General features: G+C 35.2%; 1 protein-coding gene across 3 annotated transcripts; it reads left to right on the forward strand.

Moving 5' to 3' along the window:
• The first annotated feature begins 10072 nt into the window (after positions 1–10072).
• On the forward strand, positions 10073–13969 carry LOC131152676 (mevalonate kinase-like). Of its 3 annotated transcripts, none has more exons than XM_058104475.1 (6): positions 10073–10398; positions 10533–10726; positions 11389–11632; positions 11715–11968; positions 12396–12809; positions 13600–13969. In XM_058104475.1, exons 2-6 carry the CDS (start codon positions 10603–10605, stop codon positions 13716–13718), a joined length of 1155 nt encoding a protein of 384 aa, XP_057960458.1. In that variant the 5' UTR covers positions 10073–10398; positions 10533–10602; the 3' UTR covers positions 13719–13969. The 3 variants fall into 3 exon arrangements, with proteins under 3 accessions (XP_057960458.1, XP_057960460.1, XP_057960459.1); XM_058104477.1 differs by having other exon boundaries at positions 10246–10398; positions 11715–11911; XM_058104476.1 differs by lacking the exon at positions 10073–10398 and having other exon boundaries at positions 10412–10726; positions 11715–11911.
• The last annotated feature ends 3583 nt before the right edge of the window (positions 13970–17552 follow it).

Raw genomic sequence — 17552 nt, forward strand, 5'->3', positions numbered from 1 at the left:
AATTGTGATCATTTATGAATGTTCTGTATTACCAAAAATGAATATGGAAATCTTATGGAGCATGATAAGGATCCAAATTTTGTTTTTTGTTCATGGTTTAATACCTCATTAACTGGTCATCCATGAAAATTCCATAATTTAGTGACAACTCAATTAATAATTGGTAAATGTCATCAAGAGGAAAGGCTAAAAGCACATTATTGGCATAGTAAATTTCCTTAATTAATTTTAAATGATATCAATTTTGAGGTGAATGGTCTTTAAACCCAAATCCGCCTATTTAATAAATGGGTCATAAATGTGTACCCATCAAGAATTTGTTTAAAAATATAATTGATTTATTTATAATTTTTCAAAAATTTCATATAAAGTGGCATTTAAAAAAAAAAAACAATACTCTTTTATTTTATTTATTTATATCTTAACAAAAAAAAATATAAAATATAGAAAATAGTACATCTCTTTAATTAATATTTTTTTGATGTAACATATGCACACACACACACACACACACACACACACACACACACACACACACATATATATATATATATATATATATATAATTAAGCGGGTCACCCACTAGGTTCCAATCCATTTTGTCACTCCTACATATGTGTTTTTAGAAATGGATTTTAACCATGCAATAAATGTAAGTTTAATATAAACACAATTTAATCATTAGATATTCGAAACTCATAATTTTATACAACAAACAAGAAACTCATACCTTGATCCATGCTTCCAAATGAATATCCTTGGGCTGTGTTTCTATCTCACAACCTTACATTTCTTGGTGTTTTTCTTAATTTGATGGAAAAGTAGCACAAGCTTCCTAGGATGAGATAGGACCAGCCCCAACCATCTTTATATACTAATCACTTCTATCAAGTGATTAATTAACATTCATAACTTATCATAATTATGACTCCTCAAATTCCGAGAAGTCATTAGAAGTCATTGTTGACCTTATTGGTCACGCCCAGTTTTGATTATGACAAATACTCATTGTATCTAATGAGTGTTTGAGTTTTTGTGCTGGAATCAAGAATGATAAGATCAAGATGTGCACAAAGCAAAGCTTGAAAGCCAAATCATATTCTTTGTAATATATCTATATTGGTCTGTAATAGTAATTAGGGCATTTGGTTTGTAATAAACTCACACACATCACACGTATGATTTATTATGTAAGCTCAAACCGAACCATAAATGAGAAAGGACCGTAGAAAGACCTTAGGGTGCACCTTCGGTCGACCTTACACCGAACTTTTTCGGTGTCTTCAAATTGGACCCCAAGTGACCTTAGGACACGCACATATTTCACATATGTTTATTAGGCACTTGAATAAGACTTATTTGGGTTGATGCGGGACCGAAATGCACACTTGGTGCACTTTCAGTCGACCGGCCAATTCAGTTCAATTTGGCCCAGTCGACCGAACTGGCCCTGGTCGACCGAGACCATTTAGTTCATTTGACCCCGGTCGATCGAACCACCTGGAAGTCAACTTTTTGACCTCCTGGTCGACCGAGCACTTTTGTACTCCAACTACCTGGTCGACCGAAGGGTCTTGGGAGAACTCCCAACGGTCTGGTCGACCGAGCCCTTCAGTTCAAAATAGCCCCGGTCGACCGAACCTCGAAAATTTGGGAAATCGCCCTTCCTCGGTCGACCGAACACTCAGTTCAAAACACCCCTGGTCGACCGAGCCATTTAAGTCCTGGTCAACCGAACCACTTCTGGTCAACCGGACCTCTCGGGTTGCTCCCATTTTTATCGTGGTTAATATTTTTCTAAACAGGGTTAAAATGCCTTAAACGTCATTAAACTTTTCTAATAATACCCAAAAGGTCCCCAACGGTCATATTTCCTTCCATGGCTATATATATGTGTTCATTTGCAAAGATTAAGATAGATTAGCCACCTTGATTAGGGAAGAATTCTCTGAAAAATAAAAACCCTATACTACTCATTTTATTACTCAAACCACTCATACTTGCCTTCTATCATTGCCTACATATTTTGTAAGTTGATTGAGTGTTTTGCTTAATAGGTTTGCTCTCCTTATGCTACTTGTTTGATATGATTTTCTTGAGAGCCAAACCTAAGGATTCTTAGGAGGCTTTTGTTAATAAGCATTTCCTAAGAAAACCTTGTTAGATCTTCTAAGCTTGCACCTTCATTGCAAGATCTTGAGAAGAGTATATTTGTTTTTGTTTGCAAAAACTTTTCAAACACTACCAAATATCTATTATACTTTTATATTGCAAAATATTTTGAAGAGATATTTGTTTGTGTGATTGTGATCTTTGTTGCAATATTCTTTCACTCATATATTATTTGCTGAATGCAAAGATTACACGTCTTTTGCAAATCAAGCATATAAATTGTTTACTACTTACATGCTTGAGATATCTTAATGATTGAAATACATAAGACTTGACATCTTTGTGTGAACCTATTTGTTGAATATCTTGTGATACAAAGATTGTTTGTTTGACACTCTCACGTACACTTTACATCGATAGAAAATACCTTTGAGAGTTGAATCATCTATACCACATTGAGCTTACAAATTATTTCATATTTGTGGTGTATATTATTGCACGAATTTGGGTACATATCTGCTTTACTTGAAAGCACAATCACTGTACCATTTCATTGTAATACACTTTGGTTGTATTTCCAAGAACGGGCCTGAAGAGGGAGACTAGCCCTGGAATAGTCCCGGATTGGCTTAGATCCGGTTAGGAAAGCTAGGTGTGTTGTCCTGTTAAGGCGTGTAGGTTGAGGTCAGCCCCGCTAATTGACCTGGTGTAGGTTGAGGTCAGCCCTGTGTTAATTTGACCTGGTTGTAAACGGTGTCGCTCCATCCTTAAGTGAGCCTTTAGTGGAATCCTCCGGCTTGCGAGCTTGAGGCGGGGACGTAGGCACAGTTGGCCGAACCCTGATAACATATCTTGTGTTTGCTTACATTTTCGTACTTTACATTTACCGCACATGTATGTTATGGGTGAATGATGTGTATGACTTAATTTTCATATTATATTTATCTACGCATTTGGAAATTGCATAGAGAGGTCCTAGGTTGTGCATATACTGTTGTTGAATACATTAACCTAGAAGAAAAAGTTTAAAATTTCAATTCACCCCCCCTCTTGGGAATACACAAATTCTAACAGTCATTGTTGTAAATAGACTCTTCATATTTGGGAAACCAATATTCTTATAACATTATTATATTAAAAAACCTTTCATATCAAAGAAATAAATATAATCATAATTTAAAACCTTTCATATTACTTAAATAAATATAATCATAATTTTATTTGAGGCAATTTATTTATGTCTTACATTCTCCTACTTGGCTTAAGTGAAATTACTTAACATAATTGATCATAATGCGCATACATTAGTTATCATTAATATGTAGAAAACTTGTAGGAGTCATGGCGGTTCCATATCATCTTTATTAACATAATTCCTTCCTTGCACTATAATACAAGTTCCACTACATATAATGATTTTTAGTTGAGAGGCATGCATTAGGTCTAACTTTAATCCTGTTATTATTATTTCATAACAATTATGTATACAAAATGGAAAACAAAAATAACAGAAACATTTTCATTATCAAGCTCAAATATCAATTGAACAACATATATACATTAAGATTCAATAATGCCCATCTTTTCAACATGACCAATAAATGTTTTGGGCGGCAATGCTTTCGTCAAAGGATCTGCTTTCATATAATCGGTGCTAATATGTTCAATTGACACTTTTTGTTTCTGTACGTCTTCTTTAACAACATAGTATTTCAATTCCATATACTTAGCACCCTTGGAATGCTTATTATTCTTAGAAAAGAAGACAGTTATGAAATTATCACGATAAATTTTCAGTGGCTTGGCAATATTGTTGACTATTCCAAGTCTTGAAATAAAATTCCGCAACCAATTAGGCTGAAGTGGAGCCTCAAAGCAAGCTACAAGTTTAGCTTCCATAGTGGATGCAGCAATTATTGACTGCTTTGCACTCTTCTATGAAATTGCTCCTCCGGCTAGCAAGTATACATAGCCAAATGTGGACTTTCTTGTATCCACACACCCAGAAAAATCAGAACTCGAATATCCAACCACCTCAAGATGATCAGAGCTTCAATACATAAGCTTGTAATCTTTTGTTCCTTGCAAGTATCTTAGAACTTTCTTTGCAGCATTTCAGTGAATCATTCCTAGATTACTTTGATATCTTCTGAGCATTCCAACTACAAAGCTAATGTCAGCCCTTGTGCACGTTTGAGCGTAGATCAAGCTCCCAACAACAGATGCATAAGGTACATCCTTCATTTGCCTCCGTTCCAGATCATTTTTAGGACATTGCATAAGACTGAACTTGTCTCCTTTCTGAATTGGAACGGGTGATACTGAGCATTTGTCTATGTTAATTCTCTCTAAAACTTTATTTATATAACCTTTCTGAGACAAACCAACCAGTCCTTGGGACCGATCTCAAAATATTTCTATTCCAATCATATACTTTGCCTCTCCCATATCTTTCATTTCAAAGTTTTTAGAGAGAAATTCTTTAGTCTCATGTAACATACCAAAATCATTAGTTGCAAGCAAAATGTCATCAACATACAGAATCAGGAATATAAACTTACTTCCACTAATCTTCAGATATATACACCAATCAATAGTGTTTTCTTTAAATCCAAAGGAACCAATGGTATTATTAAACTTAAGATACCATTGTTGGGAAGCTTGTTTAAGTCTGTATATTGACTTCTTAAGTTTACACACAAAATTTTCTTTCCCTTCAATTGTAAAACCCAATGGTTGATCCATATAAACATCTTCATCTAAATTTGCATTTAGAAAGACAGTTTTCACATCCATTTGATGTAACTCTAAATCTTAATGAACTACCAAAGTCATAATGATTTAAAAAGAATCTTTCTTAGAGACCGGTGAAAAGGTCTCTTTATAATCAATACCATCTTTCTGAGTAAAGTCATTAGCAACAAGTCTGGCCTTGTAGCGTTCAAGGTTACCACAATAGTCTCATTTGGTTTTAAAACCCATTTACATCCAACTCTCTTACAACCTTCTGGCAATTCTACAAGATCCTAGACTTCATTTTGTTCCATAGACTTTAACTCTTCTTTCATGGCATCCATCTATTTATCAGAATTATCACAGCTAATGGCCTGTGAAAACAAAACTGGATCATCTTCAATTCCTAAGTCAAAGTCTGACTCATGAAGATAAACCACATTATCATAGCAGATCTCTTTTCTTTTTTAGATCGCCTTAACGCAACCTCTTGTGGTTTTTCTATAATAGGTTTACTTTGAATGGTGGGGGTTGTAATTTCCTTAATTTCCACTTTTAATGGAACCATACTCCCACTAGTTTCATCATTCTCAATGAACCTAGCATTTCTAGTTTCAACTATTCTTGTGACATGATTAGGACAATAAAATATATATACCCTTTCAATTTTTCTAGATAACCAATGAAATTACCATTGATTGTTCTTGCATCCAGCTTCTTTTCTTGTGGATTATAAACTTCAATTTCTACCTGACAACCCCAAACATGCAAGTGTCGCAAACTTGGTTTCCTGCCAGTCCAAAGCTCAAATGGTGTCTTTGGAACTGCCTTATTTGGAACACAGTTTAATACATACATGGCAGTTTTTAAAGCATACATCCACAATGAATTGGGTAAAGACTTTCTACTTATTATGCTCCTAACCATATTCATCAAAGTCCTACGCTTTTATGATACACCATTCTGTTCTGGTCTACCTGACATTGTGTATTGAGTACAAATACCACATTTTTCAAGGAATTTAGCAAATGGACCAGGTAGTTGTCCAATTTTGTTATACCTTCCATAATATTCACCTCTCTATCAGATCTAACAATCTTCACCTTTCTGTCTATTTGCCTTTCAACTTCATTTACATAAATCTCCAAAGTGTTTACCATTTGAGATTTATCATGTAGCAAGTAGACATATCTGAAATGTAAAAAATCATCGATAAAGGTGATAAAATATCTATCATTACTGAAGGTATTTACGTCGAAGGGTCCACATATATTAGTGTGTATAATTTCTAGAAGCTGAGTGCTCCTTGTGGCTCCTTTCTTTGTGTGTCTTGTCTGCTTTCCTTTAATACAATCTGCACAAATGTCAAAGTCATTGAAATCCAAATCTAGAATTATTTCACTCTTTACGAATATTTCCAGTTTTTCCTTGGAAATATGACCTAACCGTTTATGCCACAAGTAAGTAGATCGTTTATTCACTAAACTACATTTAGTGCCAATACTATGATGCGAGGTTAAAAGTGTTTCAGCATAATGATTATCAAGTTTTAACTTATATAATCCATCACAAAGCATACCACAACCAATCATACAAATATTCTTAAATAAACTGAAAAAACCTTTATTAAAATTACAAGTGTACCCAGAAACATCCAATTTAGATAATGAAACTAAATTCCTAGAAATACTAGGAACACAAAAAGTCTCATATAAATCCAAACAATAACCAGTGTCTAGGATTAAACGATAAGTCCCAACAGTTTCAATTGACACTTTTATTATATTCCCCATGAAGATAAACTTCTCATTTGGGTTTATGTTCCGGATTGTAAGAAATCTCTGCATCATATTAGAAACATGAGTTGTACATCCAAAATTAATCGACCAAGTATTACAAGGAACTTTAGCTAAATTTGATTTGAAACATATATAAGCACTAGGCTTACCTTTCCTTTCGAACCAAGCTTTTCGTTTCAAGCAGTACTTCTGGTAATGTCCAGGTTTTCCACAGAAACGACATTTGTCCTTACTTGATACCTTCTTCTGGATATGAGAAGAGGATTCATTATCCTTTAAAGATCCTTTCCACTTTCCATGTTTCTTTACTTTCTTTTCAGCTCCTTGATTGTTCAGATAATGAATAGAGTGAATTCCTTTATTATTCAGTCGTGTTTCTTCTTGAACTAGCATATTGTGCAACTCATGCACATTCCATTTTATCTTTCATGGTATTATAGTTTATTTGAAACGGTCCTTACTCAGTTGGTAATGAGTTTAAAATGAACTAAATAAGAAAATTTTGATTCACATCCATTCCCAAAGTCTTAAGTTTTGCTGCAATATTTATCATTTCAACAACATGATCATGCATAGTACGTGAACTATCAAACTTCATGGTGGTTAACGTACCCATTAATGTCCTAGAAAGACACTTATCTGCTATTTGGGAACGCTCTCACACAAACTTTAAAAATTCTTTAGCACTTTTAGTTTTGGGAATAACTGTCTTGATATTATTTGCAACACTCATTCGCATAAACATCAAACTTAACCTGTTTGATCTTTCCCAATTATTGTAATAGGTTATTTCTTCAACACTGCTAGAGGTAATAGCAGCAGGCTGATCACTTAAAAGTGTCAAATCAAGATCCAATACACCGAAGTGAAATTGAACTTGTTCACTCCAATCAGCAAAATTCAACCCATTAAACATTGGAACTGATGAAGCATGCAAACGTAACAATCCAAGCACAGGTACTGTAAAAATTAACCATACTTAATGCTTTGAATGAAACATTTATAAGATCACAAACATAAATATATTAATGTTTTCCTTTGGGAAAAACACTAATGTAAAGAGCTTTGAAATGGTGCTAATTAAATTTTTAATTTTAACATTACTTATTATAAGTATCTATTATCTTTGGATAAATAGATAAAATAATAATAATAATATTACCAAAACATTATCCCTATATTATTAGAACAATTAATCAACCTTTGGGTGATTCTTGATATCTTATAATAATTTAATATCATTCTAGCATCAAACATGTGAGTACTTTACTTAATGATTTAACCACTTTGGTGATTAAAATTAAAATACTTTATAACATTAAAATGTTAAAATATTGTGAGTAACATAAACATGTTGTCAAAATACTTATATAGACTCATATTAGCATGCATCGTGAAATTTAACTAATGCCTTGATTCATAAACTAAAATTTAACGAAACATGAACCTTTAATCATAATAAAAAAAATCATGAGTTTCTAAAACCTAAGCTCTGATACCACATGTAAGTTTAATATAAACATGATTTAATCATTGGATCTTCGAAACTCATAATTTTATACAACAAACAAGAAACTCATACCTTTATCCATGCTTCCAAGTGAATATCCATGAGCTGTGTTTCTATCTCACAACCTTACGTTTCCTTATGCTTTTCTTAATTTGATGGAAAAGTAGCACAAACATCCTAAGATGAGATAGGATCAGCCTCAATCACATTTATATACTAATCACTTCCATTAAATGATTAATTAACATTCATAACTTATCATAATTATGACCCCTCAAAATCCGAGAAGTCATTAAAAGTCATTATTGTAAATAGACTCTTCATATTTGGGAAACCAATATTCTTATAACTTTATTATGTTTAAAAACCTTTCATAGAAATAAATATAATCATAATTTTAAACCTTTCATATTACTTAAATAAATATAATCATAATTTTATTTGAGGCAATTTATTTATGTCTTACAATAAAAAAAAAAACGGTAAATTTAGTATGTTGAAAAAGGAATAATGATATTATTGTGAAATCATGCCCTAAGCAAATGTGAAAAATACAGAAAATCAAAGAAAGAAGAAGAACAACGAATTTACGTGATCTGACAGTATGCCTACATTCACGAAATTCCTACGCAATTTTCACTATCATCAAACAATAATTGTCTTAGGGTTTCAACATTTAGCTTCAATATGTACATATAATCTCATATGAAAATCTCAAAATACTCTCATATGTTAATACAATAATACTATATCTTAGCTCAAACATACTCTATACCCCACTACGGTGAGTTGACTAGGGGTATAACCGATTTATTACGATTCTGTTATGGGTCAAACCGAAAATCAAACCGAACCTTGAGAGTTTTAGCATTCCCAAATCGAAATCAAAATCGAACCGAATTTATTATCCCGTAGAGAACTGAACATTCAACGGTTCGGTTAAATTTTTTTTTTTTTTTTTAACCGATTTTCTAAATATTCAACAATTGTTTTTCACAAGGATTGTTGAGAATCTATTGAGCATTTTGATTTCTAAATATTAAATGGACCAATCATATATTAATATACTAATTAAGTAATTATATTAATTTATATATATAATTTAAATTTACACAAAATCGAAACTAAAACCAGAAATTTATATTTTCTAAGACCGAAATCAAAATCAAAATCAAAATTGAACCACTCGTGATTTCAGTTCGATTCAATCCGATTTTTGATTTTTCCATAGTTTTTGTATACCCCGGAGGTGTTCACACCTCCACTAGGTTTTATTTTAACAGATAAAAAGATCTCCCGAACTCTCCTAGTACATGAGTGATAACACAACAAATATATTATCTTTTTCATATATTAAAATTTATACTGAGCTCGAAATATTCAATAGAAAACAGTGTATCTATCTCATATCCGCTGTAGCGTATACCCACGAGGCTGCTAGCAGTCCAAACCCTTTCAATTGTTTTATAGAATCCAACAAGCCACACGTACAAAGTGATGCATGGCTTTTTAGCTTATCCTTGAATCCAACATGCCACACGTACAAAGTGATGCATGGCTTTTTAGCTTATCCCAACTCTTAAGTCCTGACCACCCACGTGACAAAATTGAACTGAATTGGTGAGAGCATGCCACGCGCGGCTCATGAGGTTGCAAAGCACGTGCAAATTAATTAATTAATTAATTAAGCAGGAAGAAATAAAAATATATATTCGGTAAACCTAAAACTCTCGTAATTAAAAGAATCGGAGTATGAGTTCTGAAAATTAAAATTTTTCATCTGAGATAGTATACTAGTATTTAAGTGAACAAGAATACAGAAACAAATATATTATCTCAACAAATTAGTCATGTATTTAAAGGATTCAGGATACAATCATTTTAAGTATATATAAGTATTTAGTAAAATTTTCTACATTATTATGTATGGCATGTGGGTTTTCTCTATTTTTTTTGTTTTTCTCAAGAAACAATCATGTTGAAAGAAAGCTTGTTAATAGATAATTCAAGATTAAATGCATTTATAATAAAATTACGGTTAACTTAATGATTTTGTCAGATATTGGATTCAATTTATGTGAATTTAGATAAAATATTATGCAAAATAATATTAAGTTCTAATACCCATCTCCAAATCCCACCACCAAATCCCAAATCCCTGTCCATAGGTGCTGTCTTTGACCGGCACGCGCCGCCAGCCGCCGTGGGCGTCGCCACGATTTGAACGCAACTACAAAAACAACGGTATATCTCCGCCATCATACGTGACTCCTTTCACTCTGAAATTTTGAAAATTTTCGATATCGTATCAACGCAGAATTCTCATCTTTACACTCACAAATCCCCTGCGCTTTTCTGTGTCTGTCTCTGTATTTCAGAGGGAGAGAGAGAGTGTGTGTGTGTGTGTGTGTGCGTCTTTGCGCGCTCGCCGGTGGAAAGAAAGGGACAATGGAGGTGAGAGCTAGAGCGCCCGGGAAGATCATTCTCGCAGGCGAGCACGCCGTCGTGCATGGATTCACCGCCGTGGCCACCGCCATAGATCTCTACACCTACGTTTCTCTTTGTTTTCCTGGTATTTGATTATTCTGATAATCGATTCATAACTGCTCCTCTTTTTTTGTTTCACTGGTTATGTGGGGCATTTTTGTTTCAATCGGTGTCTGCAATTTGAATTTGCATGTGGGTTTTTTTTTTTTGGAATAATGATTTGAAGCTGCCATTGTGAGATATGTGGTGTCGTTTTCTTTTCTGCATTATTTTTTACCGATATTGGGCTCTGGCTCTTTTGTTGGAATCTATTTTCGTAATCAATGGTCAATTGGGTTGTTCAGGTTTGCTTGAAATCATTTTAATTCTTTGTGATTTTGTGATTTTTTGTTGCAACATTTCTGTGTGCGAATAGGTTCTTTGCAAGTTGAAATTGAATAGAGGATGTTTTTTTAATTCATTGACATGATGTTTGGGGAGTAGCATTTCAAATTTTGGCGATTTTCTTTTCATTTTCTGCAATGTTTGAGATTAACACATATATGCCTGTAGCTAAATCGCCAGCAATTTTTTCTTAGGTTTGCTTTAAAATAGGATTTGAAGTTATTTAAAAAAATTTCCCTTTCTGCTTTAGCTGCATTTGTTCTATTTGCTTTTCTTGTTCTATATTTATATAGTGCTAGTTTGTTATTTTTTAGATTTTTTATTGAACTTTTAAAAAATTTTCCTTTTTCTTTTCTTTTAAAGAGAATGATGATACACTCAAACTCCAGCTCAAGGACATGGCATTAGAATTTTCATGGCCAGTTGGAAGAATCAAAGAAGCATTACCAAATTTAGGAGGCCCTCTCCCTTCAGCACCCACATCATGCTCCCCTGAGTTGATTAGTTCAATTATGGTTCTAATTGATCAACAGAATATTCCTGAGGCAAAAATCGGACTTATCTCTGGAGTAACAGCTTTTCTCTGGCTATACACTTCTATCCAGGGGTATCTATTCATGGTTGTTTCTCTTGCGATCTTCTCTCCTCTCACTGTTTTAATTAATATAATTTTTTTCTTTATGTACCAGGTTTAAGCCAGCAAAATTAGTTGTCACCTCTGAGCTTCCTCTGGGCTCAGGCTTGGGTTCGTCTGCTGCATTCTGCGTCTCACTGTCAGCAGCTTTGCTTGCTTTATCAGATTCTGTAGAGCTGGATCACAGCCACCAAGGCTGGTTAATGTTTGGTGAGAGTGAGCTGGAATTGGTGAACAAATGGGCTTTTGAAGGTGAAAAAATATTTCATGGAAAGCCATCTGGAATTGACAACACTGTTAGCACATATGGTATGTGATCATTTTGATAGGGGTAGGTAAATGTACCCTGTGCACCTTTTACCTCTGCAGACTCTGCTGTACAGTGGTTACAACTAGGAGCTATTCAATAATTGGCATATTTTGAAATCCAACAAATTATTGAAAATATGGTGAAGAAGTTGAGGCTATTAATGGTGTCAACAATGGGGACCAAATTTTGGAAAATATTTAGGAAGGGAGAAAAACAATTGAGTTTGAGTAGGAAAGGAGAAATACATTTCTGCCTAGAAATATTTGGAGTGAAATATGGATTAAGGAATGATTTAATACTTGTATACAGTATATAGAAACTTGTGGATAATTTAGGAAATTATGTCAACTTCTTGTCACTCGCACACACAGTGAATGAGGGTTATGTGCTTTGATCTTTAAGTAACTGAAAAAGCTTATACAACAGGCAACATGATCATGTACAAGTTGGGAAGTTTGGCCTGCATCAAGTCCAATATGCCGCTCAAAATGCTTGTCACTAATACAAAAGTTGGGAGAAACACAAAGGCATTGCTTGCTGGTGTTTCAGAAAGGACTTCAAGGCACCATGATGCGATGACTGCTGTGTTTAAAGCTGTAGATTTTATCAGTAAGGAATTGTCTTCCATTATCCAAGCACCAGCTCTAGATGACCATGCTACTACTGAGAAGGAAGGGAAGATAGAAGAGTTGATGGAAATGAATCAGGGTTTGCTCCAATGTATGGGGGCTACCCATGCATCAATAGAAACGGTGCTTCAGACAACATTAAAGTATAAGTTAGCTTCAAAGTTGACAGGAGCTGGGGGTGGAGGCTGTGTTTTGACATTTTTGCCAAGCCGTATCCATTTTATTATTATATTTGTCTGGATTTTCTCTATTTCCATCTTTTATGATTTCTTAATTTGTTTTAATAGAAATGTTATGCATGAAAAGCTCAAATCTTGGTAACTGTCTCCAAGCATGGAGTAAGACTGCTTACACCTTGACCTTCCTAGACTGCTGATGGTATAGGACCCTTGTGCACTAGGTGTCTTTCAATTTCCTATTTTATTTTTGGGAGAGCTCCTTCACTTCTCTCTCTCTCTCTCTCTCTCTCTCTCTCTCTGTTTGTGCACACAGCTAGCTATAAAAAATGAAACTAAGACCTGTCCTCAGTTACGGCAAGCCAAAATAATAAGGCTGGATAGCCCAGATTCATTTGCCAAGACCTAGTAGTTGGCATTATAGGGTCAATTGCAAGCCAATTTAAGAAAGGATTTGATATATTGATGCTTGGAAGAAATATTTTAAAGTTGCTGAAGGCAATTTAGTGCAAGAGATTAATGATTGGTTTCTGCTAGAACATATGCCAAAGATGGTGGACAAAAGAGCTGAGCAAGAAGTATTTAGATGATGAGCTCTTGATCTAAGTCCAGTTTTGTGTGGCAACCCTTTTATAAGTCACACGTGTAGCTCATCACAGGTAGTATTGAAATGGGTTTTGGTGTACAGCCAAAAAATCTTCTAGACTACAGGTTGACTGAGTCATCTAAACTTTTGTTTCAAAGTTGCGTCAGTTGAAAATATATTTTCACAGACTAATATTCATTTCCTTTAATACCATATGTTTCCTTGACTACATGGATCAGAGGTATCAGGAACAGTTGTTGATAAGGTTGTCGCAGAGCTTGAGTCATGTGGATTCCAGTGTTTCATCGCCAGAATTGGAGGGAATGGTCTTGAAATTAACTTTGGTGGTTCATCCTGATTTTCCAGGGACAGTAATGAATCACTGTAAGATTTGATGTTTAAACGGCTAACAATATGCGGAAAATGTTCCCTATTGCTGCCGTATCTTTGTCTGTTGTTCACTAGTAATGTATGTACATTAGTTTCAATGTTGTGCTTTCTAAGTTCACTAACTTTCAAATAATTTTTGGAATCATGCGTATTTGCTATATTGTATAATATGCATGATTTTTAAGGTTTGTTGATAAATGCCGGTTTCTTTCCTCATCATTTGAAGCTGCAAGTTTTACAGAACACCTGAATGCTCCCTGCCATTGGTCCCTCATTTTCCTTTTCCTCTTGGAGAAACTTACACAGATGATGATCCAATTTCATCAGTTGCATATCAACATGTAGATTTCTTATTCATAGTATTCTGTTTATAGATGTGCCTCATTACAGTTTGTTCCTGCTAAATTTAGGCAGACATGGAAGTGCATGCACAACATAGTGCTTATCATGGTTGTGCATTAAGACCCACTTCCTATTGTGCTTCAAGCGTTGCTCTCTCTTTCTTATAACATCATTATATCCAAATCTGTTTCTTTTACAAACATTTAGTTTAACTTCTGATGCCTGCATATAACTATCAACCCATGTAGAAGAGAAAGAGTGTGTGATGACATCAAGCTTCTTTCCGATGTTCATATATTTTTCTCAAAAAACCCCATGCTTATGAAAAAATGGAGGCTTGGGAGGGGGGGGGGGGGGGGGGACCACAGCTCTAGTAGAATTTGTAAATGCATCATATGCATTAAGTAGATAAAGCAGGTTCTCTCTCTTTTTTTTTTTGTCCATGGGAAGCCGGCCTACACTTCACTTGGGAGATAGTGAATCTCCTATCGCATACCCTTGCCCACTATTGTCTCATGGTTAGAACTTGAGACCTCCAATATATAAGTCTCAAGATCTAACCATTGGGATGTACTACAGAGGATAATAAATCAGATCCAAAAATTTAGTAGCATTCTAGGAAGCCAATACTCAACAGGTGGCTTGTGGAGTATGGTATTTCTCTTACATAAGTTCACTTCCTGATCTTTCCTTTGTAATGATCCTAACAAAATACAATTTTATAGGACTTTGGCATCCTTGTGATCCCTACGGTACCTGGGCCTCCCCCAAAACTACAAATGGAAAGTACCACACTGGAAATCTTTCGTGTCAGGGGTTTTAGTTTGCTTTCTATAGCTGGGGTTTCAGGATTTTGCCAGGTTCTCTCTCTCCTCCTCTTAACACAACACAGTAGAAATTTTGTTTAACTTGCTTCTTTAGGAATTTGTTTCAATGGGCAGGTGAGCATACCTATAGGGCTGTATGACAATCTGCCTGTGGCAGTTTCCTTATTAACAAAACACGGTTCGTATGGATTTCTACTTGATCTTGTTGAGAAACTTGATAACACTCTCAAAGAACAGGTTGAAATGGCTGAGAAAACGAGCTACTGAAATTACTCCCCTTGAAACATTTAGTCTTAAGTTGTCTCCTGCTACCACATGATCATTTTCTATTGGATAATTTCCTTCTTGCTTGATAGTCTCTCTTGTATATTTCCTCCTTACATGACACAAAATTTACTATTCAGTGTGCCTATATTTTCCTCTTTCATGACTTAAACTCTCTGTGGAAGAAATATTTGAAACTGGCAAGGTTTTTGCTTGTTTTATGGTATACCATCCAATGAGGAAGGACTCAATACTTGAATCCAAAATGGGGAACAAAAGAAACAGATGAAGCGACATTCGATGCAAAAGCATATCATATAATCATTTTAGTTGCAAAAGTAAAAGAAAACCCTACAACTATATGTAATAGATAATCTTTAAGCTTAGTGACCAAAATCAAAAATCAGTTGACAAACTATGATATTACATCCTACTTAGTGTTAAGGAGCTTACCAAAGATAAAAATATACTAAAACTTAACAATATTACTAAATATGGTCATTATTCTTGAGGAGATATCATGAGCTTACAAAATTCAATCGTTTGGAAGAAAAAATTATATGTTAATATTAATACTTACCTAACTTTATTCTTTAAAAAACTATCAAAGTAGATGTGGCAAAAATACAAATAAAAGCCCCTAAGCTCATTAAATAAAAATCTTGTTTTACCTTTTACATTGTCATTATTGGGAAATTATAAGGGGGACTTGCCCTTCGACTTGGATCAGCGCCTACCATTTAAAATTGTGACATGTGATATGGGAGGCTCAGCCTGGCTAACCCCTTCCCTTCAGTGCATGGCCTTAACATCGTTTAGTTGATGGGCTGAATTTTTGTTTGAAAAAGAAAAAAGGCAACTTGCAGATCTCTCTCTCTCTCTCTCTCTCTCTATTGTCTAGCATCAATCGCAAACCCTAATTTTCCTTCAGCGAAGATTTGTGAAACCTTCAATCTAGAAGCGCTGGTGGGCCTCCAATCAAGAGAACAAAATTTGTTTGTGAAATTCTAATGCAAGAAATCAAGAGCTTTCTTAAAATTTTGAAGTCTTCAGTCGAGCCACTGGTGGGTCTTCAAGAAACTAATGTGCAGATGGTAGGCTGCTGCCATAATTAGACAATACATAGAGGAGTGCTGCTGCCATCTTCAATCAAGACCATGAATTATTAGGTGTGGGCTGCCAATTCTCTATCAGCAATACCCAACCATCTCCATCTTGAGAATATTGTTTTTTGTTTCAAAATAATATTTTCTGTTTCTTTTTTATTCTGTTCTTCTGTTAGTTTGTTGCCAGAGAATATTTCTGGCTTGCTGCCCTATATATATACAGCTGTGCGATGACTATACACGTATGGAAAAGTAATACAATAATATTTCAGTCTATCTTCTTGGCTGTATTTCTCCTGCTCTCCCTTTTTCTGTCATGGCATCAAAGCCTTTTTAGGACTCACGTCCATCTTTTCTCGAATCCTGCGTCTGCAGCATGGCTGACTCTACTGCTGCACCCTCTTCCCATACGCAACTTCCTGCTGTTTCACTTCCTTCTCCCATCAACATGCTTACCGTAAAGCTGAATCATGAAAATTACTTGTTGTGGAAGGCACAACTCATGCCCTATCTCAAAGGGCAGAACCTATTTGGCTACATTGATGGCTCTTCTGCTCCTCCACATCCGCTCGGCAAAAACAACACACCATCTCCTGAGTTTCTTGCTTGGCAACAGTAAGATCAAGCTATCATCAGTGTTCTGATCTCCTCTCTTTCTGAAACACTGATTGCTCATGTTCTCACAGCCACTTCTTCTCGTGAGGTGTGGACAATTCTTGAAGACCTGCTTGCTGCGAAATCCAATGCTAGTATTATGCAAGTTCAACTTCAGCTCACTACTCTCAAGAAGGGTTCAGAATCCATTATTGAATACTATTGCGTGCAAAGCTCCTTCAAGACTCTCTTGCCATGGCTGGTAAAATCATTCCATCCTCTGATTTCATTGCATTTCTCCTGGCTGGATTAGGCTCTGACTACGACTCACTTGTTACATCCATCACTACTCGTGTGGATCCGCTCACTCCTGCGCAAGTATATAGCCATCTCCTGACTCATGAGGCACGATTGAACCATCAGAGCTCCACACTAACTGCATCTCCCGAATTCTCTACTAATTCCACTCAAACAAAATCTGTCTCCAGCTTTTCTTGAGGTCGTGGTTCCTCACACGTTAGAGGCAATTTCAAAGGTCATGGTGGTCGTGGCAGGCATGGTAGTCGTCATTTCTCCTCCTCTCCAACTCCATTTTCTCTTAATCGGCCTACTCGTTAGGTCTGTCATAAAAAGGCCATACTGCCATCACATGCTACCACAGATTTGATT

Source organism: Malania oleifera, chromosome 4 (assembly GCF_029873635.1).
Source record: "Malania oleifera isolate guangnan ecotype guangnan chromosome 4, ASM2987363v1, whole genome shotgun sequence".
Lineage (NCBI taxonomy): Eukaryota > Viridiplantae > Streptophyta > Magnoliopsida > Santalales > Ximeniaceae > Malania > Malania oleifera.